We start from the raw sequence: 27,255 nt of genomic DNA, 5'->3' as shown, positions 1-27,255 counted from the left end.
GGCTTTACACTACTCCTACCTTTGAGCAGAGAAGCCTATAAGCATCTAAATCCAGGCTAACTAATCTTCCTCCATATCAATGTTTCCCTCTTCAGAGATGACAAAAAAAAAAAAAAAAAAGCTTAGAAGTCAAAAAAATGCACGAGGACAAATTTTCAAGCATAGCCTCTAATTTTGAGATTAGTTTGGAAAGTCCAGTTTTGAATACCAAAGTCGTGATTTTCAGAAATGCTGAACAGCCCATCTCAAAACTGCAACACCTGCAAGAGGGCAACCTTACAACCTAAATAACCGGTTTGGTCACCTATTTCCTCAGCAGAATTATCACTACATCTAAGGAAAACCTGTGCAGTTTTGGTTTGTTTTCTCATTGCTTTTTCCTCACTGTTTTATTGCTGGTTTAAAAGTTAATTGAAGTTAGTTAGTGGCCATATCTACATAACATCCTGAGCACTCCACACCCCTTGCTTACGTTTCTAGGATGCGTTTAATTGCACATTTTATTAGACTTGAAAATCTGTATGTGTTTCTGGTTAGTGCTGCTCAGGGACATGGTAGTCTTATTCCAGATTAACAGCATTTTCATTTTAAAGACCATTTAGCCCCTGACTTATTTATCTCAGAAACACAGACATATTCTTGGTTGAGCACAGTGGAAAACCTGAAATTTCTTTCCATTCAGTACATCTTTAAAATCACAAAGATGGTGAAGTTGATGCCATATGCAGTGCCTGTGGGACAAAACTATGCTTGTTATGCTGGTAGAGGAAAAAAAGGATGCAGCCCACATCTCAGCCAGCACATCACAAGGTTCCAGCAGTGCTTATACTCTGCAGAAGGGCACATGCCTGCAACACACTCCACACATACACTACTGCTGGCTACACAGCCACGAATGAGCCCACCCTATCGACTCCCAGCAGCCTTTTTTGCATAGGCTTAATAACGAGTTTAATAACATTTATAAAGGGATTACACATTTGTGCAGTCCAATCCTAAACTCTACCAGCCAGGTCTGGACCTAGTGCTCCACACAGTGTTGTAAACAGAAAGTGTTGAGTTCTCCAGCTGAGACACGGGAATAATCCAAGCTTCTCTCAGTTCTCTGAGGAGGATCACTCTAAAGAGCTAGATTTAAACCCAGCCATCCCCTTCTTCCAAGGGTAAACTGAGTCTTGCCAAGTTAAACTCAGACCGGAGTCACCGTCTGCACTTCTCAGAGGCAGAGGGTGTAAGCAGCTGCATGTTCAATGTTCTCAGGCACAAGAAGGCTTTCTACAAGGAAATACATAAATCTATAACTTTTCCCAGAAAAGTCCCTAATTTAAAAGGCCAAGAACCCCTTCACTCAATTACAATAATTAGTGAGGAACAAAATCTTTAAATAAATAGGAATTTTACTAGGGAAAGGTTACTTTTGTTTTCTCTGGATTTTTTTGAAAAAAATCTTCCTGCTCCACACCCTGCAAGCCTTGAGAAATATTTAACCAGTATCCTCCAATGCAATTTTGCAAGACATAAGGGCAGCCTCGAATCTTTCCTGCATAAAACAGGAAAATCGCTAACCTTTATAACTGAAGGTTTATATTATACCAAAACAACACTTCAGTTTATTGACTGGTAGATATAGTGGCACAAAGACTTTAATGGGCCCTGAGAGAAGAGAGATGAGCTAATTTCCCCCAACCTCAGAAACTCATTTAAAAGATGTGAAACAACTATTTTAAAAGAACTATTAATCTGTTGGCCTGAATTCATCCTATCCAACTGAGGGCATGAGAATCTCTAGTCAGTGGAAAGTAAAAACCAGTGCTGAATGCCCCTTTGATTATATGAGGAGTGATGCACACTGGGCTCCTAACTTTAGGACCCCTAGTCACAATCTACATCACAAAGTTTAACATATAAAACTAGTAATAATCTGAGAACTAAGGGAAGAAAACAACCAAAAATCAAAGGCAGCCCTTCCACTTGTCACTCCAAATGGATACCTCACCAGCAGTGAAGGTCAGAAACCAAGGTCATGATCTAGTAAGGACTGAGGAAAAGGTCAATATGTGGATAAACAAGGTTCTGTATTTCAATGCATACTTTTAGCATAAAATGACCAGGAGCACAATCAGGACTTGCTAATATTTATTACATATAAAAAAGTGTAAGTGCTTGAACACTTGGGGAGATGGGGGAGAATACAAACACTTTCATTACAAGGATGGAAGGATGCAGACTAACTGGTTTTATTAATCAACAAAGTAAAGATCAATATTTGCACATGTTTATAAGCAGGTAAGTGCTTCTGTATTACACCCCTCTGGATTGCATTCTCAGTGAGTTAAAACCATGAGCAGTGTAACTGCTGACACCTCACAAGCTGCATTAGGAGTAAGTTCAGGCCACCACACTCCTTTTGAAAAGGCCTCGGTCCAACACATCATTTTTTGATAGAACAACAAAAAACAAGTATGCTAAGCTATGATTTGCCTAAGGCTCTTAGAAAAGCATTTCAAAAGATAAAGCTTCTCTAGGTCAAGAGCTGAAATGCTGTTCTTTAAGGTGTCTTCTAAAAGAAACAATGCCCCAAGTGTTCCCAAATGTATCTTAGTTTTAACATCTGCACAATATAAATGAAAATAATTCTTCATTCCACTAGAAGGTAATTTCATTTTTTTTTAAATAAATCACCCAGGGTGCTCAGCCATTCACAAAGAGTGATTTGAACCTTAAGAGATTGGACCTTTAAGAAGAAAAGGAAAAAATCCTGAAACTGAATAGCACATTTCCTACAATAACCTGCGAATTTACAGGGATAAGTTATTGTGCAGAGCTAAACAATTTGACAAGGTCTTTTAAAGATGATATGACCTGAAGTTAAACCTACAGAAATGAAGAATAGGTCTATTATCTGAACATTATTTTGAGAGATGCATTTTAAACTACAATACACAGGTGCAACTTAAAAGATCAAGTGAATGGCAAGAAATTCTAGATGACAAGAAAACAAGTTTTTCAGCTGCATCCAAATAACTACTGCACACACTATACTTATATTTTATTACTGGAATTAGAATTCTCTCTCATTATGTCAACAGAAGAAAGGAATGAATGAGGCAAAATTACAATGCCGGAAAATCTTTTGTCTTGTAAAGAGAACTGTAACTGCTTAGTTCTCTTGTCTTTTTTCACACAATTAATAATCTTACATGCTCTAAACAAGAGATAACATTTATTCAAGTTCTGTAAATATCCAGAGGTGTAACAGAACAGGTTCTCCTGGAGCTCTTTGAAAAACGTGACACATTTTCTAAGAAAATTTTCCAATTAAGCAAATTTTAAGTGTTTGTAGTTTAAAATATTCTTGGTTTCAACCACTCAAAATTTTCATGTTCCTGAATTGAAGAAGTACAATTTTCCTCCACTTGCTTCCAAATAGAAAAGTAACATTATTTTAAAAAACTCACCTCAGACCCAAGATATTTTTAATGCGTATAATTTTAAACATTTGAATCAAAATTAACACTTCGCTCTCATTGAGAAATTAAAAGCAACATATTTCTTCATGAAAAAAGCACCTTGAAGATCTCACCATATCTTCTTGAAATACAGGACATGGAGCTATTCTGTGGGTGGCTGAGCACCTGAAGTGCTCAGTATTTGGGCCTGCTGAGGAGCAAAGTGCAAATCTCTTAGGAGTTATTGTTGCCAATAATACACAAAAATAAAATAAAATTCACCCGTGAAAATACCTGGCAACAGAGCAGAACCAGAAGACAGATGTAATAATGTCACAAGTGCTGCAAAATAAGCATGGATTGCTTTGCAATTTTTAAGGTCTCAGGTATAACTGGAAGATCTGATATCGAGAAAGTTGTCCATTAGCTAAAATTGAGGTGTCCTGTCTTTTCCTATGAGCTTTGATGGAACAACAAAGGAGAAAAAATGAGTTGGTCTTAACACATGGGTGCCAACTACATCTCTATAATGCAAAAATTCCTTAGAGAGCCTTGTTATCTAACCTTTCAGCTCTGAAATATATCTTCTTCTAGTTTCAGAGAAGGAATCAAAAATGCTATTTAGAAATAACACCACAGCTCCCAGGAAAGTGGTTTCCTTTGTAATTGCCATTTAAAATTGCCATTTAAAAGCTGGATAACTGAGATATCACACAATAGAAAAGAGAGACAGTAGCCTTGTCACTTTTTTGTCTTTGTTACGATGAATAGAGAGATATGGAAGATTCTTTTTTTTTAACTGGGTTTAGTACTTTTTTGTTTCATTTATGCTTTTTTTTTCTAGTTCATTTTGAAAATATCCTTCTGTTGAAGAGCCACACTCCAGTTAGGCGGGGAAAAAATAATCACAATAAACTTCATGTCCACATCCTGTGCAACTCTGAGCTAAAACAGCAAAAGCAAGAACTAATGTCAGAACTCTGAAATCCAGCTTAAAAAATCCACAACTTTTTGATGCCTTCAAAAGATATTTCAACATCCCCTTATTACATAAAAAAACAATGAAAAAAGCTACGGTTCCATTTAAGAATCTTTTCTGTGGATCCATTTTATAGAAGTGGTAATCACAGCATGATGGGGATAGATGAGCACAGCTGACAGCACTGCCAAAAGAAGCAACAAACTGAAAGGAGTAACTTAGCTTAAAATTTAATATACTTGTCATTGATGTTTAAAGGCTGAAAACAAATAGCAGAAACCTTGTCCCCCTTTTATGTAAGGTGGGGATGGAGAGGAAAATTTCCTACTTAAATTGTTACTACAAGGAAAGCCCACATACTTACCATCACTGTAATCAATGGGTGCATAAGTTCCCAGGAAAAGGGAGGCTGCAAAGCTACTAACCAAAGAGATTCTCTGCAAGAAAAAGTGAGAGATAGTGAGTCCCATCAGTATTCACTTCAAAGAAAGTAAATAATTAAGTAATTGAAAGCAGAAAATGCTAATAGATGTTTAATGCTAGGCACAGAAAGCACACAAAAATACACCTAGAAGGATTATTCAGTTCTGACTGTCTCAGTAATACAGCAGATATCAATCCAGAAGTAACTGCATTATAAGAGCTGTTAATAGCTTTGCATTCTGAACATGCAAAACACACCTAGTATATTAGCATACTCTGTGTTATCGTTAATTAATTCACAACTTCGTTGTATTACAGAATCTCATTTCAAGGGAAAACACTTTCTAAGGAAAAAAAAAAAACTAAATCACAAAACCACCTGTATGCTGATGACAGGGGAAATGCCCAGAAACCATGCTCTGGTCCACCCCAAGCGTAGGTCTGTAAGCTTTTTAGAAGCTCTGGCAAAGTTCTGCCAGCACCTTTATGTGACTCCTTGCCTTCCTCCCAGCTGAGACCCCAGACCTCCCAGGAATTGCTCCCAGGAGATGGTAATAATAGGCTTTAAACTGAACTCCTACCTGCAGCTCTGCCACAGGGTATGTTCCAACTGCATTAAACCCAGCTGTAGGGTTTCTAATACTGGCCAAAAAATGCCCCAGCCATATGACACAACACAATGATCCAACATGAACTTGCTTCCACTTCACATCTGCCATTTGAACTCTCAAGTTAATCAGCTGCCATCAAGCTTTCTGCATGATCCAGCATTGTCTGTTCCCAAGAAGCTGGTACAGAAGCTGACAAATTCCTTATTCTGTGCTGTGACTAGTTCAGAAGAAATATGATTGTCACCCAATAACTGAACAGAATCCAGTCTCTACTGGTCCAATGAGTCAGCAGTGACAGGTGTTTTATTAATGATCACAAACCCACTGCTTCACACAGCATTCAAGGACAGTCCACAGCCAGAGCTCTGAGAGGTGGTTATAATGGCCAGGAAATTTAATGATGCTCTTCATGCTTCTCTCCCCAAGAATATATCACATTTTGCTTAGATAACAAAGGCCTACCTTCTGTGGTGCCCCAGTGGGCACTAGCTGCCTGAAATGGAAGGGAAAAGGATGAAGTTAAACTGTGAATCAGCCAGTTTAGCAAGCTGACCTACAGGAGGAAAAACATCCACCTTCCACATGTCGTTGAGATTGCCAAGCTGCTAACAGCTCAAGTGCTTCTTCTTGAGGGTCCCCAGGAGCAACGCTGGCAGGGAGATATTTTGGACTTGAACACAACATCTTGCATAAGCTTTATTGCAAAAAGATACCATCAATGCAACCAGCCCTCAAAGACTGAAATTCTCGGTTCCACAGACCCATTTCCCCCCATTAACATATGTTTCTCTAAATTTAGTCTGAAGCTTATGATCAGACTACAGTCTAATGTTCTGTTTCATCCCACACCTTACTAGTGTAAAGCTTATACAATGAAAACATGTAAGAAGAAGAAAAAAAAATTAAAAATTAAGCATTCTCACACAAAATATAGATCAACTTCGCAACTCACTTTCTCATGAAATTAACTGTTTCATGCAGGGGTGAGATCTTAAAAAACACAAAAAAATATGATTAATGCTATCAAGAACTGCAGTAATACAAAATCAGGAGTGACCTGGCTTCACGGGTCTGGATGTTTGGCATATTCTAATCATAGGACAGGAGTCTTTCTCTCATTTGCATCATTTTTCCATGGAGTTTTTACTTGCTGCAAGCCATGGCATTTCAGTCCCAGTTAGATACAGAGACATCAAACTGAAACAGTAATGGAACTGCAAGTTGATTTCTGAAAATTAAAAATCAGAAGGAAACCAACAAAATGATACAATTAATTTGTACTGATAGAATCAAAGTAACTCCTCAGTGGAAAATGGAAGGCACTTGGCCTTTTTGGACTTCATGAGGTTTGCACAGGCCCACCTCTCCAGCCTGTCCAGGTCCCTCTGGGTAGCATCCCTTCCCTCCAGTGTGTTGACTGCAGAATTGCTGAGGGTGCCTCAATCCCACTGTCCATGTTGTGATAAAGACATTGAACAGCACCAGTGTCAATACCAACCCCCAAGGAAACACACTCTTCACTGGTCTCCACTTGGACATCGATCACTTGACCCCAACTCTTTGAGTGCAGCCATCCAGCAAATTCCTTACCCACCAAGTGGTCCATTCATCAAATCCATGTCTCTCCAGTTTAGAGACAAGGATATTGTGTCAAGTATTTTGCACAGGTGACATCAGTTGCTCTTCTCTCATCCACCGGTGCTGTAACCCCATCACAGAAGGCACCAAATTTGTCAGGCATGATTTGCCCTTGGTGAAGCCATGTTGTCTGTCACCAACCACCTCATTTTCCGTGTGCCTCAGCATAATTTCCAGGAGGATCTGCTCCATGTCACACACAGAGGTGAGGCTGACCGGCCTTCCTGTCTCTTCCTTATTTCTCTTTGTAAAAATAGGGGCTATGTTTCCCCTTTTCCAGTCAGTGGGAACTTCACCAGACTGCCACAGCTTCTCAAATATGATCGATAGTGGCTTAGCCATTTCATCCGCCAGTTCCCTCAGGACCCACGGACATATCTCATCAGGTCTCACAAACTTGTGCACCTTCAGGTTCCTTAGATGGTCTTGAACCTGATCTTCTCCTACCCTGGGTGGTTCTTCATTGTCCCAGGCCCTGCCTTTGCCTTCTGTGACTCAGGTGGTGTGCCTGGAGCTCTTGCCAGTGAAGACCAAGGCAAAAAAGTCATTGAGTACCAGGCCTTCTTCATAGCCTGGGTAACCACGTCTCCCACTTCCCTTCAGAGAGGGCCAACATTTTTCAGTCTTCCTTTCATCACAAACATACCCATAGAACTTTTTCTTGTTGCCCTCAAAGTCCCTGGCCAGATTTCATTTTTTCAGGGCTTTAGCTTTCCTAACCTGATCCCTGACTGCTCAGACAATCTCTCTGTAATCCTTCCAGATCACCTGCCCTTGCCTTCACCCTCTATAGGCTTGCTTTCCGTGTTTGAGTTTGTCCAGGAGCTCCTTGTTCATCCACACAGGCTTTCTGATGTTTTTGCCTGAGTTACTCTTTGTTGGGATGTATCCCTTGGGAGCTTAGTCGAGGTGATTCTTGAATATTAACCAGCTTACAAGAGCTTATATCCTTCCATTCCAGCACTCCAATCACAGGAGTCATCCTGCCATGTCTCCATGAGGCCAATAGGACGATAACCCTGCAGGTGCGTGCACATCTCTAACTCCTCTTGTTTATACCCCATGTGTTTGCACAGGCATTAAAGCTGGGCCCCCAGTGAAGGAGATTTACTGGCTGATGATGCTCTTCAAGTGCTCTCCTGCCATCCCTCTCCAGGCTCTGGGTATCTATTTGCAGCGCTGGCATCAAACTGGTAGAACAGGGATGGATTGAATTTCCCCTCCCCCAGCAACTTCAGTTTAAAGCCATGTTCACCAGCTTGACAAATATAACATTCAAAATAGAACTGATGTCTGTTTTTTATCTGCCCAGCTACTAATAATTTAACAAAACAAAACAAATAAAATAATAAATTTTTCAATTTCAGACCTAAATTCAAACAGGAGAATCAAAATACTCTTTAGTAAAAAGGTCTGTAAAAACATCCCCGCAAAATTAATTTTAAAAGATTTTCAACTGTGTTTGCCAATAAAGGTATTGAAGTTAAGCTAACCTCAGTTTGCTTGTAGACCTCAGGATCCTGGCTGTAAATCTTTGCTATCTGGTTTCCTGTAAAACGCTGAGAAAGAAATGCAAACGCTTAGAAACACAAACCCTAAATGGAGTCAATAATCATTAACTCTGTGTAATGAGTTCAGTACATTGCACTTTGGATATTTAATTTGCCTGATGCATGATGAAAGTCAGTGCACAGCAGGCAATCTGCACTAAACAGGGTATAACACATAGTCTCATTACGAGAATTTTGTTCACCTTTTGAAAAAAAAGGCAAGAGAAAAAGCATTACTACCCCTAGTTTACATTTCAGAAATGACAGTTCAATGGAATGAATCAGACTTATTCTGTGCACACAAACAAGCACAGTTCAAATGCTGCCTTCAAATCCCTGAAAAGCTTTAAGCTATATGATCTATGTACCTGCCTGTGAGGCAGGTGAATTGGGAGCAAAGCAGGAGGTTTCATACTCAAAGCAACAACTCCAGCATAGGCTAAAAATAGCTGTAAGAATATATTTTTTTTTATCCAAATATTATATCAAATAATAAAAAAAAACTTGTAACATTGAAACCTAACATTTAACAAGTTAAAAATAAATTGCTAGTGGTATGTGAAGTCTAATTTCAACACCAGCCATAAACCTTGCATGACAATTCAAAAAACAGAATCATCCATTTGGGAGCTTAAAGCCTTATTCTGTTGAACCAGCAGTATGAGTAGCCAGGTGCTGAGATGCCTCCAGGGAACATTAAAAGGCCAATCTTTAAATTGCAGAAGTAACCTAGAGCAGTGATCCACAAATAGGTGGATGGATTTACCCCAAATACACCTGTAACACAAACTGGATTGCCATCCCAATAGAAATGTGGCTGCACAAGATGCTCCCAGGGGACAACCAGGCCCTGAGACTGCAAGCATGGCCACCAACCAGCGCATTTGGGAACCACTAGGCAAATGCTCACTCCAACTGCCTCCTGCAGCAAAATTCCCAGTGTTTGGTTAATTTCACTGCAAAATTTCCACATCTTCCTTTGTGAGATTACTCATTTCTCACCTCATAGGCCCGGGAGCCGGTGATACTCGCCAGGTGCTGGGCTCCCCCCACGGCTTCCTCCAGGGCACTGCACTGGGAAGCTGTGCTGGAATCCATCCATATGGGACTGTTACTGACAGAAAAACACCCCTGTAAAGAACAATGCCCTTTATTAGTAAGTCTGATCTCTGAGAAATCCCCACTAGAATAATAAAAATAGAGCAACTGTACATTATCAGCTCACTGCTCAGTTCTCTGAGATGCCTTCTGGTTTCCTCTTGATAATTACAAAAAGCAGATATTGGGCAGCACGTTAGTCAGTGGTGAAAAGTTCAACCCAAACTTTGCATCAGAGGGAAGCAACAGGCTTTTTCTGCTGTTACTTCACAGCCCCTGCAGCACAATGTCTCAGTACACTCCCCCAGTAGCCAGAACCCCAGCCCCTTTTTGGACTCCTCTCCAAACAATTAGATTGTCTTTCCACAGCTCCACTAACAAATTTCTCTTTAATGGCTGGCATAATCACTTGGAAATACAACTGAGACTTAGTATATCACCAGAGAGCATTGTAATCCCATTTCCATGAGCAATGGATGAGATAGTTTCAAAACTAATCATTTAATACATCGGTTACACAAAAGTCTCCCTTTCAACATACAACTGACCTTAATGACCATGAAGCAAAGAAGGTAAGGGTCTTCCAGAAGAAAGTTGATTCCCCCCTATTATTCTTTTTAAATAAAAGTTTGCCGATCACACACATACAAAATGTTGGAGTTCAACAATGTACTTGTTAGGAGTTTGTGTCCACAGAGCATTACAATTCCATCCTTTCAGAGTAAGTGTAAACTGGGCTATTTATTTTTTTTACATATATATATATTATATATATATTATATATATAATAAATATATATTATTTTTATACATATATAATCTAATGAAATCACAAGCACTGAAAGTAAACTCAGGTACAATAGTCTTCTTCATAAAAATTTTGGGTCAATACAAATATATATATATATATACAAAAAATTAAGTATTTACAGGTTGTTTACAAAAAGATTACGTTTCCTAAAAGAACAAACAGGCTGTTACTCTGACACAGAAATATTCTGGGACACCCACTGGCACCTGTAAGCGTTTAAAGAAGAATATACTGTCATACAGAAGAAAATAAAATGTCAAAAGCCCTGGAGCTGAAGGAATAACTACTACATTTCATTTATGCTGCAGGGGCATGAGACTCAGTCAAACAAGAGGAAAGGTTTGCAAGGAGAAAAGCAATGTGTAAGCATCAGAAAAAGGACAGTGTAGCTCTCCCTTCAGAGATTTTGTGCACATTACCTTTAGTGACTGATGTAAAGGCAATTCAGATGATGCATTCTTTAAAATTTGGATGCTTCCTTTTTTCCAGTACACACTCCCATGTTGCTGTAGGAAATACAAAAGCAGAAGTTGGAGATGTTCTCCCAAACAGAAGTTGGAGATGCCCTCCCAAGCTGCAAAGTTCATATCCTGATCTGAATTTTGAACTTTAAGGGACAAGAGAGCTCTCTTCAAACTAGGACCAAAAAATGCACCTTTTCAAATCAAGTGTGTCATTAAAAGACTCTAAGATTGAGCAAACCATGTACTAAACCAGAATATTATTTTGAACTACTGAAAACTCTAGTGGGAACTGTTACTATACTGCTAATGGCATTAGATTCTTCTTTGAAGGCTCCAAGCTGTAGCCAGGGCTCCACAGTCAAGACTTAGTTCTGTGCTACTTCAGCACAGCTCCCTGATTCATCAGTGACATGCCTACCCACCTTGTTGGAGTCTGGCTAAAATAAAGGGAATACAGGCAATCTGGAAATTCATTTCTTTTTTTCACTTGAGTAAGCTGAGGTTACTTGTCAGTCCCTCACTTCTGTTCCACTGAAGAATTCACAACAGAGACCTTCATATAAGCTACGATTTTCAGACACTTTGCTCAGACTTTCAGCTGCCATCTATGAAATGTGGAGATCAAAGCAACAGTTTTGATTAATTAATGCCAGATAAACTAAGATGAATAACCTGTACCTCACATGTCAGAATTCACTATCACTTTGGTGCTGTTCTCACCCTGGATATCACCTGTGAAATGCTGTTTCACCAGAGAACCAGGAGACTGGCTCACTGACTAAATGTCAGGGTGGGTTTTATAAATCCCAAGAAAAGATATTATGCACTACAGGCTAAATCATTGCAGCATCTTTGCCATTTCTGCATCAAGGACTCATATCATTTGGGTTTTGTTGTTCCCAGTAAGACCTCCTTCCTAGCCAATGAAAAACTGTGCTCAAGAGGATGTTAATACACTTTCAGCAAACTGTGTTCCTCACTGTTTTTTCTACCCCATTTTCCACAAGCACCTGGGTCTGCTGAAGTTCAAAATGATCCCTGTCATTTCAGAATCTGTATGCACAAAGAATTAAAACAACAGGAAACCAAGTACTTATGCACTACACTGATCTAAACAACTGCACTGTAAATCTCATCCTCCACTCCCACTATCTTGTAATGATTGCTTTGTGTGCTTCAGGTGTCAAGCTGCCCTGAGAAATGTGTTTGTGAACAGTTACATAGAAGTTTTTTTCTTAATTTATGCCATTATGGTCTTCTGAAATACAATTATTTAAATTAAATTTATCACTGTACCTTATACTCTACTGAAGAAATGCAGTAAGACTGATTTTTAATTTATAAACTAACCTGGCCAGCACCAGACAAAGCTCTGACCTGAGAAAAGTTAAAGCCTGAAGACTTCATCTTTTCCAAGATCATATCCAGGGCCTAAAACAGAAAAATAGAATCAAGAATGATTGTAACGAGCTATCAAATTATGCATACTCACAATCTGGAATTAAACAATAAATTCATGTCATCACTGATAAGAGTTCATTGGCAGATAATGAAAAATTAGCTAATGACTATAGACTTCTCAAGAAGTTGCATAAATTTATTTATTAAGTAAGAGTCCGTAACAGAAAAATTGAGTCACGCAGAGGAAAAATAAGATCTTTAAAGAAGCTGAATCACAAAGATCCATTCTTTGAAATCTAAATAAGAGGCAAGAGTTAAAGAATTCCAATTCATTAAAAAGCACTTTCAAGAGTGCCAGACAAAAAGCAGGATTATCTTTTTCTGTTCTTACTTTTGGAAATCTCTGAAATTTTAACAGGGCACATCCTGCACTCCATCCTACAAGACATGAGTAACCTCAATACCACTGCCTCCAGTATCAGCTAACTCATATTCTTTAATATAAGGCCAATTCAGGTGAATTTCATTCTTGCCTGAAGAACTTCATTTTTCTGAAGTTTAAAATCAAAAATTAATTTATATTTACATAGTTTCACTTAGATCACCATTTCCCAGACTGTCTGGACAAACAGGGCACTGCAAGACTTCCAAAGAAACATCATATACCTATATCATCATACTATCAATTTTATAATTACAACTGCTCCTCTTCATTGTGGCTCAAAAGACCAACTGCAAGCAAATTTACCAAACCTTTGTCAACTACTGTGGATCACAGTATTTCTGTGGCTTGGGTAGCTGGGGGTTCTGTGACCTTTCAAATATTTTAACTATTGAAATCCCCTCAGCAAGACAGATTTACATAGTACCATGTGAGAGCAAGTGTTGCAGACTCTGCACCGAAGCAAGGAAGGCCCTGTTTTAAAATAGAAAAGGATGCTGTACTTCAAAATAAACATCAGTCAAAGTGACTGGGAATCAAGCACTGAGCAAAGTGCACTTTCACCACCTACCAGTTGTGATATCAGTTGGTTAGCAGAGCTTATTCTAAAAAAAAAAACAGTTTAGGTAACCCGGATGCTACAAAAACACAGATTTAAACACAGGCAAAGTAACAGCTGCCCCTTTAGTGTACAAAGAAAAAAGAGGGAAAATGAGGGAAAGTCATGAAGGCATTTCTCATACACAGAGTGCTGGAACTGTAGAGAGTGAAGAAACAAACAAAAAAACCCATCAAACTGTTACCAACTTCCACTGTTTGTTGATAGCATTACTATTTGCATACCAAAGACACAGAATAACACTTAAAAGAAACAGAATATAAGGAAAAGAACTATGTTGATTTGAGTGATGAATTTCACTACTGCTCAGAATAAATTTCCATTTCTGTAACAGCAAAGAAGAAGGTGAACTATATAAAGCTTTTTCATACCTTGACCCACATGAGCACAGGAGAAGTGACTGTCAGTCTGTCACTGTGAATATAGACTCCACCTTGAGTCCTACAGAAAAACAGAATTTTCTCTTGGTAAATTCTGTTTTGTTTTTTTTTCCCTGACAAGCAAAGTTCTTCAAGATTATTAATGACCAAAGAGAATTTGCAATGGTTTTTTTTTATGTTATGAGAAAGGATCAGTGTTTGAAACATGAAAAAGTAAAAGCCAGTTCCTAGGAGGTGACATGTTTGACCCAATTGCAAAGTAAATAATTTTCAAAGAAAGGTCCTGATCCTGAAGTAAGGTCTGAGATAGAGTCCAGTGCTGATACTACTCATTGCCTCTGTGTAATTCATGGTTATTTCTGACTGTCACCATTTGTGAATTGAACCTCAAAAAGGAAGTTTAACTTTTGCTGTTAAACCATCAAGTAAATAAATGTATTTTATTGAAACTTGTGACTGGAGGATGACATTTGTCAATTCTAGTCTATTGCTGAAGTAAACAAATACTGTCTTCCTACTTTTTATTGTGGGATTTGGAACAACTGAATTTGTCTCCAAATGTCTTTCAGACATTCTCCTCATGTAATTTTCTTGCTGTTAGGAGAGCACTCTGCCCTGACACAAAGGCAATGCTTACTTTCATGTCCCAAAAAAATCAAGTCATGTCCATGAGTCTGAAGTTCCCCAAAAAAAAGAAAAAAAAATGGTTTATTTATGTGTAATACTTTGGGGTGTATTTTCTTAATTTATTTCCTTTTGGGAGCTCTTGTCATATTTACATACAAGGAAGGCAAGAGCATATACTACCCTTGCCAAGTATGAAACATGAACATGGCATGACCTTTTTCCATGCCTCTATACATGCCAATGAGATCAAACAGTCCCCTCACCCCAATCTCCAAAGTTTTAAATTACATTATCCAGGTAAAATACAAAAAGCCTTACTTAAATTCCGGAAGGTCCTTATCAAAATGAACATTATCCTCGTAAATGACTCTCAGCTGTTCATCAATAGCAATGACTTTCAACTAGAAGACATAAAACAGGAAGTTAACAAAATCTAGCAGTAATTAAATAGCACTGATAACTCATTTATAATAATTCAATTCCCACAGACAAAATGGAAAAAAAAGATCACCCCAATCCATACACCTTGCTGAAAGTATGGGCACAATTTTACATTAAACAAGTTATGTGAATAATATGCCACCTATTCAGCAACATGTATTTTTATTTGAGTGTATTCTGTCTCCTCATTTTCTTTCTCCTCTAATGAACAAGATCAAGCTGCAGGCATTTGCTAAGAAACAGCAAACAAATTACCAGGTTTGTAGCTTGCATCATAGTAACCAGTTTTGCAATTTCTCCAAAGAATACAGTATCTGAGAGTAAAGATGTCATATGCCTTTTTTTTTTCCCTCCTTTTTTTGGCCTCATTTTACCAAGGAACTTAACAGACCCTTAGGGTACCTTGAGGACCTTCCCTGCTCCCCAGATGGTGAGTAAATGAAACTCTCCCAGTCTGGCAAAGCTCAGAGGGCTCTACACAAGTGTATTCTGAACTTATGCGACACACAGAAAGCAACATCCAAAAGGGTAACTCCATAAAGCTGAGCCTTCTTGTCAGCACAAATTAGAAGAGCACCACAACCTTTCCTCCTCTGTATTCACTTAAGTTCACCTAGTTCAGAAGGAAAATAGTAACAATAGAGAAGAAAAGTGAGAAGGTAGCTCATGTTCCGCACCTATTTCGACAAGGGAGAGAGTGCAAAGTGCTGTTAAAGGAACAGACAAAAAAAAATAAAACCAAAAAAAAACCCTACAAAAACTAAGTTCATCTTAAGGAGTTATATTCAAATCACAAGGCCATCCCTATTTTTGCCATACTAAAGTAGGGCCATTACCTATGCACTGGCACAGTGCACTAGCTCAAAAAATGTCTCTGACCCACTGCAGTCTAATTGGCTCTCTGCTTGCAGCACATCCCCTTCAAAGCACTTGACCAATCTAACCTGGATGTGTCTTTTCAAGCTCCCAAACTTCAGCACCATAATAGTGATTTATGCTCAAACACCTGTTATTAACATATTCAGGCCTCTGCACAACTTCAGCAGTTTCTATTCAAGTGTGGCAATACCCAAATGTGTTGACAATTCAGAATTTCAAGCAGCAATCTGAGCATCCAGGTTCACAATCCTACTAGTCTTGATTCCCATGAGGACACTGGAAAGCTGGATTTGGGTGCAAATCACAGCTCCTATAAGAGCAAGCAGAGGGGTGTCCATGTAGTCTGAGCGTAGAGAAGTGTCCCAGCACTCCTTTTCAGGATATTTAACACATCCCTAGCAGGATGGAGAAGTAGGACACATTAGAACATGCAACCCACAGTTTCAGACACGATATGGGGCAAACAGAAAGGGACAAAGAATGCACTTATGCAGGTGAAGGGGACATGAGAACAATCAGGGACATGCAGTGCCCATAGCACATAAACATCTTAAAACACAAGGCATTGGGAATTATTATGGCCATAAAACAAACCACAAGAAATTTCTCTTCAGCACGAGGAAGAACTTTTTTACATTGGGGATGGCAGAGCACTGGAACAGGCTGCTCAGGGAGGTCATGGATTCTCCCTCTCTGGAGACATTCCAAACCCACCCGGACACATTCCTGTGTCACCTGCTCCAGGTGACTCTGCCTTGGAAGGGCAGTTGGACTGGGCTGATCTCCAGAAGTCCCTTCCACAGAATGACAAAATCAGTCAGGTTGGAAGGGACCACGGTGGGTCATCTGGTCCAACCTCCCCGCTTAGGCAGGGTCGTCCTAGAGGATGTGGCATAAGATTGTGTCTGGATTGCTCTGGAATATCTCCAGTGAGGGAGACTCCATAACCTCTCTGGGCAATCCAACCATAAAGACTGTGTGACTGTGAATTATTTGGCATCAGCTGCGGCAAGACGGAGCGTGTGCGAGCCCCGGGCACGGAGCATCGCTCCGCTCCCTCCATCCTGTGTGAGCTCTGGGCATGGAACACCGCTCCGTTCCCTGCATCCTGGGTGAGCCCTGGGTATGGAACATCGCTCCGCTCCCTGCATCCTGTCTGAGCGCTGGGCATGGAACATCGCTCCGCTCCCTGCAGCCCCGGCCGGGCCCGGGGACCGTGAGCAGCCCTGCAAAGCAAACCCGCCGCTGGGAGGAGGAAAAGGGGAACGGAAGGTTCTGAGATGGGACGGAAGCCGCCCGAGGAGGAAGGAGCTGAGAAGAGGAAGGCCTGTCCCCGCTCTGTGCTGGGGGCAGCGCAGCGGCCGCGGTGGCGGCGGTGCCGCCCGGACCGCATCGCCCGCATCCCCCGCATCCCTCGCATCCCCCAGGGGCAGCCCCCGCTCCCGCCGCGGTCGGACCCTCCCGGCCGGCCCAGCCTCGCTCGGGGCAGGGCCCGGGGAAGCCGGGGCGGCCCCGGCCCCGCCGCCCTGCGCGCAAGGGGCCGGCCGAGGGAGGGGAGGGGAGAGCAGGGCGGGGGAGGTGGCGCGGTACCTGCTGCGTGCTGAAATCCCAGCCCAGGTAGCAGGGAGAGGCCATAGCACGGCCCGGCACGGCCCAGCACGGCCCTCACACTCACCCGGGAGCCGGGGCAGGGAGCGGGAAGGGGGTGGCTCTGCTGGCCCGGCCTCCCCGGGCAGGAGCCGCCAGCCCGGCCCCGCGGAGCGGCAGCACCGCGGTTAATGAGTGCTGGGAGCGGGACCAGCCCGCTCCCAACCCCGCACGGAGGGGCCGGGAACAGCTCGGGCGGGGGGTGAGGCGATGGTGGGGTTGAGGTGATGTGGGGGTGATGTGATGTGGGGGTGATGAGATGGGGGGGGGGGGTGATGAGATGTGGGGGTGATGAGATGAGGGGGGGATCGTTATCCCAAACGCAGGCTTGCTCCCCAGTTCGCAGCACCAATGCACACACCGAGGCGAAGTATTTCTGTATTTTACTCTAATTTGCACAAAGTAGGGCGCTCGGCGGTAACACACAAAAGTCTGGGTCACCAGTCACCAAAACTTTACATTATTAATACATTTTAACAAACCGAGGCATCAGCTTTCATTGGTTACAATTTACCTAAGTTTTCTGTTAATTAGTACTCAACCCCGTATTTGCTAGTTATCTCTCTCGTTTCTCATACTAATTAGTCCACAAGCACAGTTCTTCCCTGCGTTTCAGTCTGGGGTGTGCTTTGAGTGGGTGGTCCGTGAGTCGGTGGTCGTGATCACCCACTGCCTGAATTACCTATCCCTCAGTTACTGCTCAGTCCTGCTGACTTCACTCCTAGTGGCTCTTGTTCACCTTTGGATTGTCTTCCCTTCTCCTTAAAACAACAGATTAGCCAAGCATACGAAATTCACAATGCAACAGCTTAATCATAACCATCCAGCTACAGCTACTGATTAACAACTAAAAAAAAAAATTGCAAAGTTTGACTCAAACTCTTATTCAAATCTTGAGGGGCTCGGTATCAGGATGGTGTGATGGTGGGATGATGTGATGGTGGGGTGATATGATGGTGGGATGATGTGATGGTGGGTTACTCTGTGCCAGGGCTATGCACGGGGCTGCTGAGCACCAGTAACCAGTGCCTATAATGTGGGGATCCCCAGTGGCAGCACCCGGGCCAGTGCAGAGACTGCCCAGGAACCAGAACCAAAACAATCTCAAACCACAGTCCAAAGGAATTAATGAAATTTTAATATCCCATCACTGTGTACCAGCCATGTTGTGCTATCACACTCTGATTGGTGCAAACACACACAGTATTCCATTAAAAAACACCAAATTGTTTCTTTGGCTGAAGTTTTGTTTTCTAGTTTGCCTTTTTTCAGCTGGGAGGGTTGGGGAGGTTTTAGGGTTTTGTGTTACCTGTCATAGTATGTGACGAACAAAGTGGAATTACTTAATCAAAAGAAGGGTCATGTAAAATACACTTCCATTCTGCAATCAAGGTGGTATCTCAGCAGAGCTTTAATGAAGTCAAATAGGTTTTGCATGCCCAGGATCATAAACTGTTTTAACAGTACAAATACTTAATTTGAAATGCCTTTCAAGTTATAATAAAAAATTTTCTCATATACTGAACATTTTAAATAGTCCCACTGATTTCTCAAAGCCCTAACTCCCATGGGTTTATACTTTTAAGATTTCTGGTTATTATTGCAAAGAAAAACCTTTAAAATATTAATGGCCATCAGGTAGTGGTGGAATTTCCCTTCTCTTAAGGGGAAGGAGTTCATGCTGGATGAACATGTTCCGAACAAAGGTCTCACTTAACCAGAGGCTGTGAAGGAAATAATGTTTTCAAAATGTTACCAAGAATGGTTTCCTTAGTGTAACATACCAGAAAACAAAGGATCAAATAACACACAGAGGCTGGGGGTTTTATTAATGCAGAATGTAACAGGTGAGCCAGAGAGGAGAGGCTTCCTCAGTCCTTTCACTGGCTGCATACTCCCTACAAACAATTAACAGGTTCAGAGGCTGAGGCTTGAAATGCTGCAATTTTCAGAAGGTAATTACTTGCAAAAATGAAGAGAAACTGAAGTCAGTTCTGAAGAAAGTTGTAAGAATGATAAATTACTTCAGAAAAAGAGATTAGTGGATTGCAATTTTTTTTTTAAGGAGATATTGGCTAGTAGAAAAGAAACAAGACTTTATAAATAAAGCAATCTTATGAGGATGTAAGAATCAGTTATATTCTTCAGCAATCAGATCAGAAGAATAGTCCCAATTAACAAGAAATCATTTGACTTAAACAGCAGAGAAAAGTTGGGGAATAACCACTCTCGTGTTATTAGATCTCCTTTAATTAGGAACAAGAGCGACAAGGCAACTCAGTAAGAAAATTCATCAGAGGACAAAGTGGGAATGTTATTGTTGCTACTTTCACTTTTCATGTTTTTCAAAAGAAAATAAGGAAGTTTGGAGAATCAAGACCTTACCCAGTCACTCTGTTGCCCATCCTCCCATCAAGGCAGCGTTCTCTCAGATTTATTATTGGCGTATGGAAAATGTGCATTGCTGCTGTTCTTTCTTCGTTCAAGTTTCTTGAAAGCAAACAAGGTTTAGCTCTGCATTTATCAGTGAAGTTGCATTCATGTACTACTAATGTTTTAGCACTGACAAATCCAGAATTTCCAGAGGGGACGGACAAAATACCGTTTATAATTGAAATGTCACCACTGTAGATTAACGGCTTGAGGCAAAGCACAGATTAATCACTCAAGACACACAGAGCAGAGTAAAGGGAAAAGTGAGTTTATTCCCCTTTTCCTATTAACTAGTTTCTGACCTGATGGAGAAGCAATACTTCCATGCTCTCCTAGGCCCTTGGCTATCTAGATAAATTATAACTAGTATGCCAATTAGTGCTTTTTTTTTTTCTTCCCTCACTGTCAAGTTAACTGCAATTGTATATTTATTTCAATTCAATGCAAAATATAAATTAACCGTATTCCACATTCCTACATACTGAGATTTTTTCATTTTTTATTCTCACTTCCAGTATCAAAACCTGTCTCTGATCTCAGCTGCACCCTGACACGAACTTAGGTTTAACTGCATTCTTCAGCTTTGCACAGGGGAACTCCTTCAGAAACAGTGATAGCCCAACTTCCAGGCTTCATTATCATCACATCATCTGAGACATGCCAACAAGCTAGAGAGCAGCTAGTCCAGACCTTTGATATAAATTAGGATGACTATATTGACAGCAGTCCAGCTATCCTGATTTATACTGGCTACATAATTTAATGGGATGTGGAAATACTCACACCTTCACAGGAAGTAACAGAAGTCCGTGGGCAACTACAAAGCTACCAGTCTTTCTGCTTCCAGCAGTACATTTTGGGCACCTAACTAGCTATTTTAAGTAGCAGGGCAGCCAAGTCTTTCTAAGGCCCCAACAAGTACTTTACATTTGTACAGCAGCAGAAGCAATGGGACAAGTAAGAGTTGTTGCACATAGAGGCATCAGTTATGTACATGCAATAAGCCACAGCAGCCCAGTTAGACCAAGCATCGTTAGGTCTGCTGGCACAATTATCCTTTTTCCTAATAAGAAATCTTGTAGCTCTTTAATTAGCCTCACAAACATCAAACATAGTAAGCTGGGGCAGATAAATGCCAGCCTTTTTGCCAAGTAGCCTTAGCGTCACATGCACTGCTGCTAATGAGGTGGGATATGTTTACAATGTTAAGCTCCAAGTAACAACAATAACACATTAACACATCACCTTAAAAACAGAAAAAAATCCCAGCCTGAGCACTAGACCTGCCAGCTGGAATGATACCTGAACAACAGCAATGCTCTAAAGGTCATTCCCTTTCTACTTAGCATTGCAAGTGCTCTTATCACAAAATCTCCAGCAATGTTTAACCAAGAGAATAAAAAGTACCACAGTACCATAAATTAAAAGATGACATTTCTGATCTTTTTATTGAGATGGCATTATAACACCAAAAATGTTTTCCTTTCCTAAACCTGCTGAAGTTACTTTTGCACGTGATCTTGGGGTAACCATTATGGTTGCCCATTCCTCCAAACACTGTGGAGAGTCTTGTTATTCCCTCAGCAAGAATAAGTACTTGATGTTTCCAAGCAGTGGATCGAGGTGCTGTTATCCACGGTAATTTCACTGACTGTGCTGGGAACGCCTGAACATGAGGAAGAACTTTAATGTGTGGGTGACCGAGCACGGGAACAGATTGCCCTGAGTGGCTGTGGAGTCTCCCTCACTGGAGATATTTCAGAGCCATCTGGACACAATTCTGTGCAACGTGCTCTAGGACAACCCTGCTTGAGCAGGGAGGTTGGACCAGGTGACCCACTGGGGTCCCTTCCAACCTCCCCCGTTTTGTGATTCGATGAAAGCACGTACAAAGATCCAGCAAAATCCCTGGGCACGAGTTCCACAAGAGGAACCCAGAGCACAATTGTTGCTCGGAGACTGAAAAATGTAGATTATTTAAGTACAGTGATTATTCCACAAATTTGTTGGTTTATTTAATTTTTTGACTTGTGCATATTCAAAGTCCCATGTGTGGTACTGCATTAGCAAATTATGGCCCTATACAGAGAGTGAAGAATTGGTGCAGGATTCCATATAAAAGCATTTACCAGCACACGGAACAATGGGTACAAGAAAAGAATTTAAATGAAGGCTCAACTACACAATCTCAATTATACCATCGGTTTCATAGGTACTGGTCAATTTGCAGCTTTTATTTAATCATGTACATAAAATCCTCCAATTTCACTTCTATTGAATTCAGTAGAACATGTGTTGACTTCAGCGGGTACTGAATCAGGCACTGTGGAATTGTATCTGGTTTTACATACTTTAGTGTTACAGATGTAATTTCCTTGACTCAATTAAGCTACCAGTGATTATGAAGTGCAGTACAAATTCCTCATGAGATTTCTGCATGGAAGTGAAGTGAAGGATGTTTCTGAATAACAAATTATTTTTAGGAGACTTTCCTTCTCTGCACAGATTTCAAGTCCATATTCATTCTAACAATAGTACTAGTACATAACCATCCTCTTTGGAGGACTATCTTAACTACAGCCATTTGCAAGCCTTATTAAAGCTACCTTATACACTCAATAGATTTTCTTGAAGATGAATACTGAAGAGGTTTGTGTCCTAATGCTCAAAAGCAAATATCTCAGGAGCAAGATGTTGTCATTCAGATAAAACTTTTCATTAACAACAGATTAACCAGTTCTTTCACGCTATACTTGATTCTTATCAAACTCTGCTTACAGATAAGTACATTTTATTGATTAAAAGCAATCAAAGATAAACTCATTCCTACTCAAACAATGCCTGAAGTGGAAACAAATAAGGGAAAAACCTTGTACTTTTCAGCAGCATCCTGTAAGGATCAAAAATCTTTTTGGAATCAAGAAAGAATCAAAATCCTGTTGTTTTCAGGTGGAAAAATCAAGGCAGAGAAGCTATATAGCTTATCCAGTTTGGTTTAGACCCTGCTTGAAATTGTCACAGAGTTCCTATATACTTATCACATCTATTGGGAGAAGGAATAACCACAGGCTGCTGTCACCTCCTAGAGCTGTAGCCTTCATAACTCCATGGATAGGAAACAATTGGAGATAGTTGGCATAGGAAAGATGTGTAGGTAGCAGTACCAGAAATATGAAGTTCATTTATCAGTGACTGGAATTTAAGGCATCTGTTGGGTCCAGGAACCTCCACGCATTTCCAAAATCCTCTGAAGAGATTTACTGAAGGCCATTCAGTTCCCTCTCACCCTCTCCTCATGGACAGTTTTATGACATCAAAATGCAGTAAATCTAACCAACTTGTTTGTCACACTAATTTAAGAAATCTGAGAACCAAGAAAGAAGCCAGGGAAACTGTAAGGGAAGATGTTAGAAGTCATTTGTTTAAAATCTCTAACTGGTAAATACCTTCAGTTTCTTCTTAGACTTGCCTCTGTACATTGTCACTTCTAATAGAGAATCTCAGAAGTTCTTGGTGGTCAAGAACAGCAGAACTACAAAATGAACAACTCCTGATGCTAAATTTTGGAGGCTGATTTTTTGGTGTGCTTGATTTAAGCCTTTAGAGACACCCAGGCAGAGTGTAGGATCAGAGATATTTGATATATACCTACCTACACACACACTAGCTAATTATATTTACATAAAGACACAAGGAATAAAAAGGGAAAGTAGAATCCTTATCAAAGAAACGTGAAGATGGACTACATATGACCCATGCTCAAAAAACCTCCAAAGGGACTTGAAGGAGAGCTGGGCCACCCTCCTTCCTTTTGACACACTTGAACTCTTTATGTCTGAAAGCACATGAAAGATCAGATGAGAGGAAACAGCTTGAGATCATCCTGAAGACTTCTGTCATAGACTTCTTCGTCCCATTAGTGTGGACACGCAGAGAGCACCAGAAAATGATCTTGCACCATCAGAAAGTCCTGTGCTCTGCTCACAGCACTCTGTAACTGGGGCATGCTTTAAGGCTGTGCTTTCAAACAATAGAAACACACGTGCTCTTATCAAAAATCTCATTAAAAAGTAAACAATTACTGTTGATTCTACTAATAATGTCTAGAGCCCAAATAATAGCAACCATCTTGTTTCTACCTTTCTTTTTGTTGTTACATTTTCTAAGAATAAAATAGTCACTTTCTAACACTGCAAGACTGCATTTAAATAAAAAATTTAAAAAGCACTAACAGCAAGCTAGAGAAAGGGGATTATCACAGTAACTTTTATTTTTCTTCTCAGTGCCAGTTAAAATCTACAGATATTTGTATTGTATCTTTTTAACCTCCACGAACAGTGTTGGACATGTCTAAATTCAGCACGAATATATCATGAATAATATACCTTTGGTCTCAGGTGTGCAGTGTTACAGGAAATGCATTCAGTCAGTTAACCATTATGAGCATTTTTAATTATCTTTAAATCAACAATTATTCCTATAAGGTCCTCCAAACAATTTTTAATAAAAAACTAATTTACTACTCACAAATTAATTAATAGAAGATAAAATTAGTTGCATCTTTTTAAATGAGATTTTGCAGCCAAGGTCAAGGGCAGTAAACATCTACTTCAAGTTCTAAAAGCCACTGCTTTTGGACTATGAAATATTGTCAAATTTATTTTGCCTCAAGGAAATGAAGAATTGGTTCCATTGTGATGGAAGAACAGACTTAAGGGAAATAGGGCACTTCAGACTCCAGTGGATAATCAAACAAAAACCATTCAGACGATGTTTTGATCAGGAGTTTGTTCAATTAAGGAAAGACAAGTTTTGACACAAACCCAATCATGGCAATAAATTTTCAGAACCTGTAGTGCTGTTAGGAGATACGTGTGCCAGTGCTAGGACATGGCTTGTCTGCTTATATTCCTGAGGAATCTACAACCCAAATGGAAGCCTCTAACATTTCAGGCTCAGGCAAATACACATTCACGCCATTCCAATAGTGCCACCTGCTGTGCACTGTAAAAGTGTACAGGGGTCTGTAGATCCAAGTAACTCGGTTTAAAGACTGATTTAAAGAGAAATCATAATTTGGTGTGCAGGTATGACAATAAAAATTCATTTTTATTTATTAGCAATACCTGAACAGGCCAGGGGCACAAAGGAAGTTGTCCCACTATGGTATAAGAACATAACCCATGGACAATGCATTTTCAAGTTTATGTCAGTGGCATAACAAGGCTTACCTACATCAGCTCACTATACATCAAAACCACGATTAACCTCGTGCTCTTTGTGATGTCATGTACATTAGACCTGAAATTAATTTCATTAATTATATCGTGGTTGCAAATTATTCATAAAACACAAGTATATGTGTGTGTGTGTGTGTGTGTGTGTGTGTGTGTGTGTGTGTGTGTGTGTGTATACATATACACATGCACTCATGCCTTGACAAAAAAGTGTACACACACAAACACACATGCTGACAAACCCATATACACACCTGTAGAGACTCAGTCAACTGCACCTCAAGTCCTGTGTTCAGTTTTGGGTCCCTCACTACAAGAAAGATATTGAGGCACTGGAGTGTGTCCAGAGAAGGACAAACGGAGCTGGGGAAGAGTCTGGAGCACAAGTCTAGTGAGGAGCAGCTGCAGCAGCTGGGGATGATTAGCCTGGAGAAAAGGAGGTTCAGGAGGGACCTTATTGCTCTCTACAACTTCCTGAAAAGAGGTCATGGTCTCCTCTCCCAGTGACATGATGAGAGGAAATGGCCTTGAGTTGCACCAGGGCTGGTTTAGATTAAATACTAGGAAAAAAATTTTCAGTGAAATGGTTGTAAAGCTATGGAACAGACTTCACAGGGAAGTGATCCCTGGAAGTGTTAAAAAAATGTGTGGATATGGCACTTGAGGATGTGATTTAATGGTGAACATGGTAGTGCTGGGTTGACAGTTGGACTTAGTGATCTTAAAGGTATTTGCCAACCCTAACAACTCTGTGAAGATGCTTTGTTCACAAGCTTTCGGTGAAAAGGAAGCAAACTGCCATGTATACAGGATTGGCTCAGCAAAATAAAAACTAATCCTGTTCCCAGTTCCAGCTCTGCTGTACCACCTGGACTCATTCCCTACATTTCACTGGGCATTTGGTTCCTTTAGACCATTTCTGGTTTTGTTGCCTACCCATGCAACTGCTTGGGAAGGAGCTGCCTTGTATAAACCATTTGCATAACTACATGTGATGGCTTTTCCATGATCCTGAGGGAATTGTACAGTACAAATAATTAACAATAATTTCTGATCAAATACAAACTCATTATACATTAAATGCTCTTCCAATGAGAAGTGAAGTGCACATATTTGAAGACAGAGCCTACATTTCAGGGTCAAGGGTGCTATGCTGGTAATTCCTTCTGCCACACATAGTCGGGTTGCACAAGTCTCTTTCACAGGTCAGCAAGTCAAAAAGTGTGACTGGAATTTTAAAAAGGTTGGGTAACTTTTAAGACCATTAATAATGTTTGTATTGAATGCCAGCTCAAACTGTAATGAAGTTAATTAAATCTCCTGTCCCAATGTACAAATCGGCTGCCTGAAGGTCCAAAGGCAGGCTCCATGTGACAGTAACTCAGAACACTGGACAAACAAGACAATTCCTTGCTACAGAGCACCAGATGTTTGTCTCAACTGATCAAAGTAGATCTACTAAAGCCACGATACATCAGCAAAACTCAAACATGCTTTTTCTACAGTAGAGAGAAGGCAACTTGAAAAGTATCTACAGCGTCTGACAGAGCATTTTGTTTACTGTTTTTTCCCTGGCTGAGGCAGGAAAAGACTGCAGTTGAGGTAGGCAACACGATTTGCATGACACAAGCATAGTGGGAAGGCAAGAGTAATTATTAAAAAGTCAGTTACTGCAGATTTACACATTAAGAGCCTGCTGAGCCTCACCAGAACTCTATGCACAGAGTCTCGTCACCCCCTGATTCCATCAATCCTTTATGATGCAACCCGAGGAATAAGAAAGAACAAGGAACTATCTACGCTCAGTCACCTGGGAAGCTCAAGTGTGTTGAATAGGTTCAGTGAGGAGAACGGCTCCAACATTTCAAGCTCCTGCCAAAAGCCTCCTCTGAAATCAGCCATTTTAGCAGTTTGGACACATCAGCATATTTATTTCTTCTACAAAATGCATGCCAGACTGCAGCAAACTGAACTTTTACTTTTTCTCTAGTAAGAAAGGGCCCAGAATTTCTGAAGCAGTAAGGAGGTTTGGATTATATGTCTCACCATGAAGACATTCAGTCATATCTAAAACTTAGTCAAAACCCTGACTAAAACAAAAGAGCAAAGTAGTCTTTCCAGTTACAC

At 40.4% G+C, this 27,255-nt stretch overlaps 1 protein-coding gene across 3 annotated transcripts in view; it reads right to left on the bottom strand.

Moving 5' to 3' along the window:
• Positions 1-21,673, bottom strand: part of XYLB (xylulokinase) — an 89,166-nt gene extending 67,493 nt beyond the window's left edge. For 2 of the 3 annotated variants that reach the window (XM_032681937.1, XM_032681928.1), the window contains exons 1-8: positions 17,402-17,542; positions 14,810-14,892; positions 13,856-13,925; positions 12,373-12,453; positions 10,978-11,064; positions 9,653-9,781; positions 8,594-8,659; positions 4,793-4,865 (exon numbers count right to left, since the gene is read on the bottom strand). In XM_032681937.1, coding sequence (XP_032537828.1) covers positions 4,793-4,865; positions 8,594-8,659; positions 9,653-9,781; positions 10,978-11,064; positions 12,373-12,453; positions 13,856-13,925; positions 14,810-14,892; positions 17,402-17,446 — 634 coding nt within the window. In that variant the 5' untranslated portion in view covers positions 17,447-17,542. Of the gene's footprint in view, positions 1-4,792; positions 4,866-8,593; positions 8,660-9,652; positions 9,782-10,977; positions 11,065-12,372; positions 12,454-13,855; positions 13,926-14,809; positions 14,893-17,401; positions 17,543-21,384 lie in introns of those variants that run through there. The other variant, XM_032681947.1, reaches the window with a different exon arrangement.
• Positions 21,674-27,255: the final 5,582 nt, after the last annotated feature.

The sequence above is a fragment of the Chiroxiphia lanceolata genome, chromosome 1 (assembly GCF_009829145.1).
Source record: "Chiroxiphia lanceolata isolate bChiLan1 chromosome 1, bChiLan1.pri, whole genome shotgun sequence".
Taxonomy (NCBI): Eukaryota; Metazoa; Chordata; class Aves; order Passeriformes; family Pipridae; genus Chiroxiphia; species Chiroxiphia lanceolata.
This window is presented reverse-complemented; position numbering and strand designations above follow the sequence as displayed.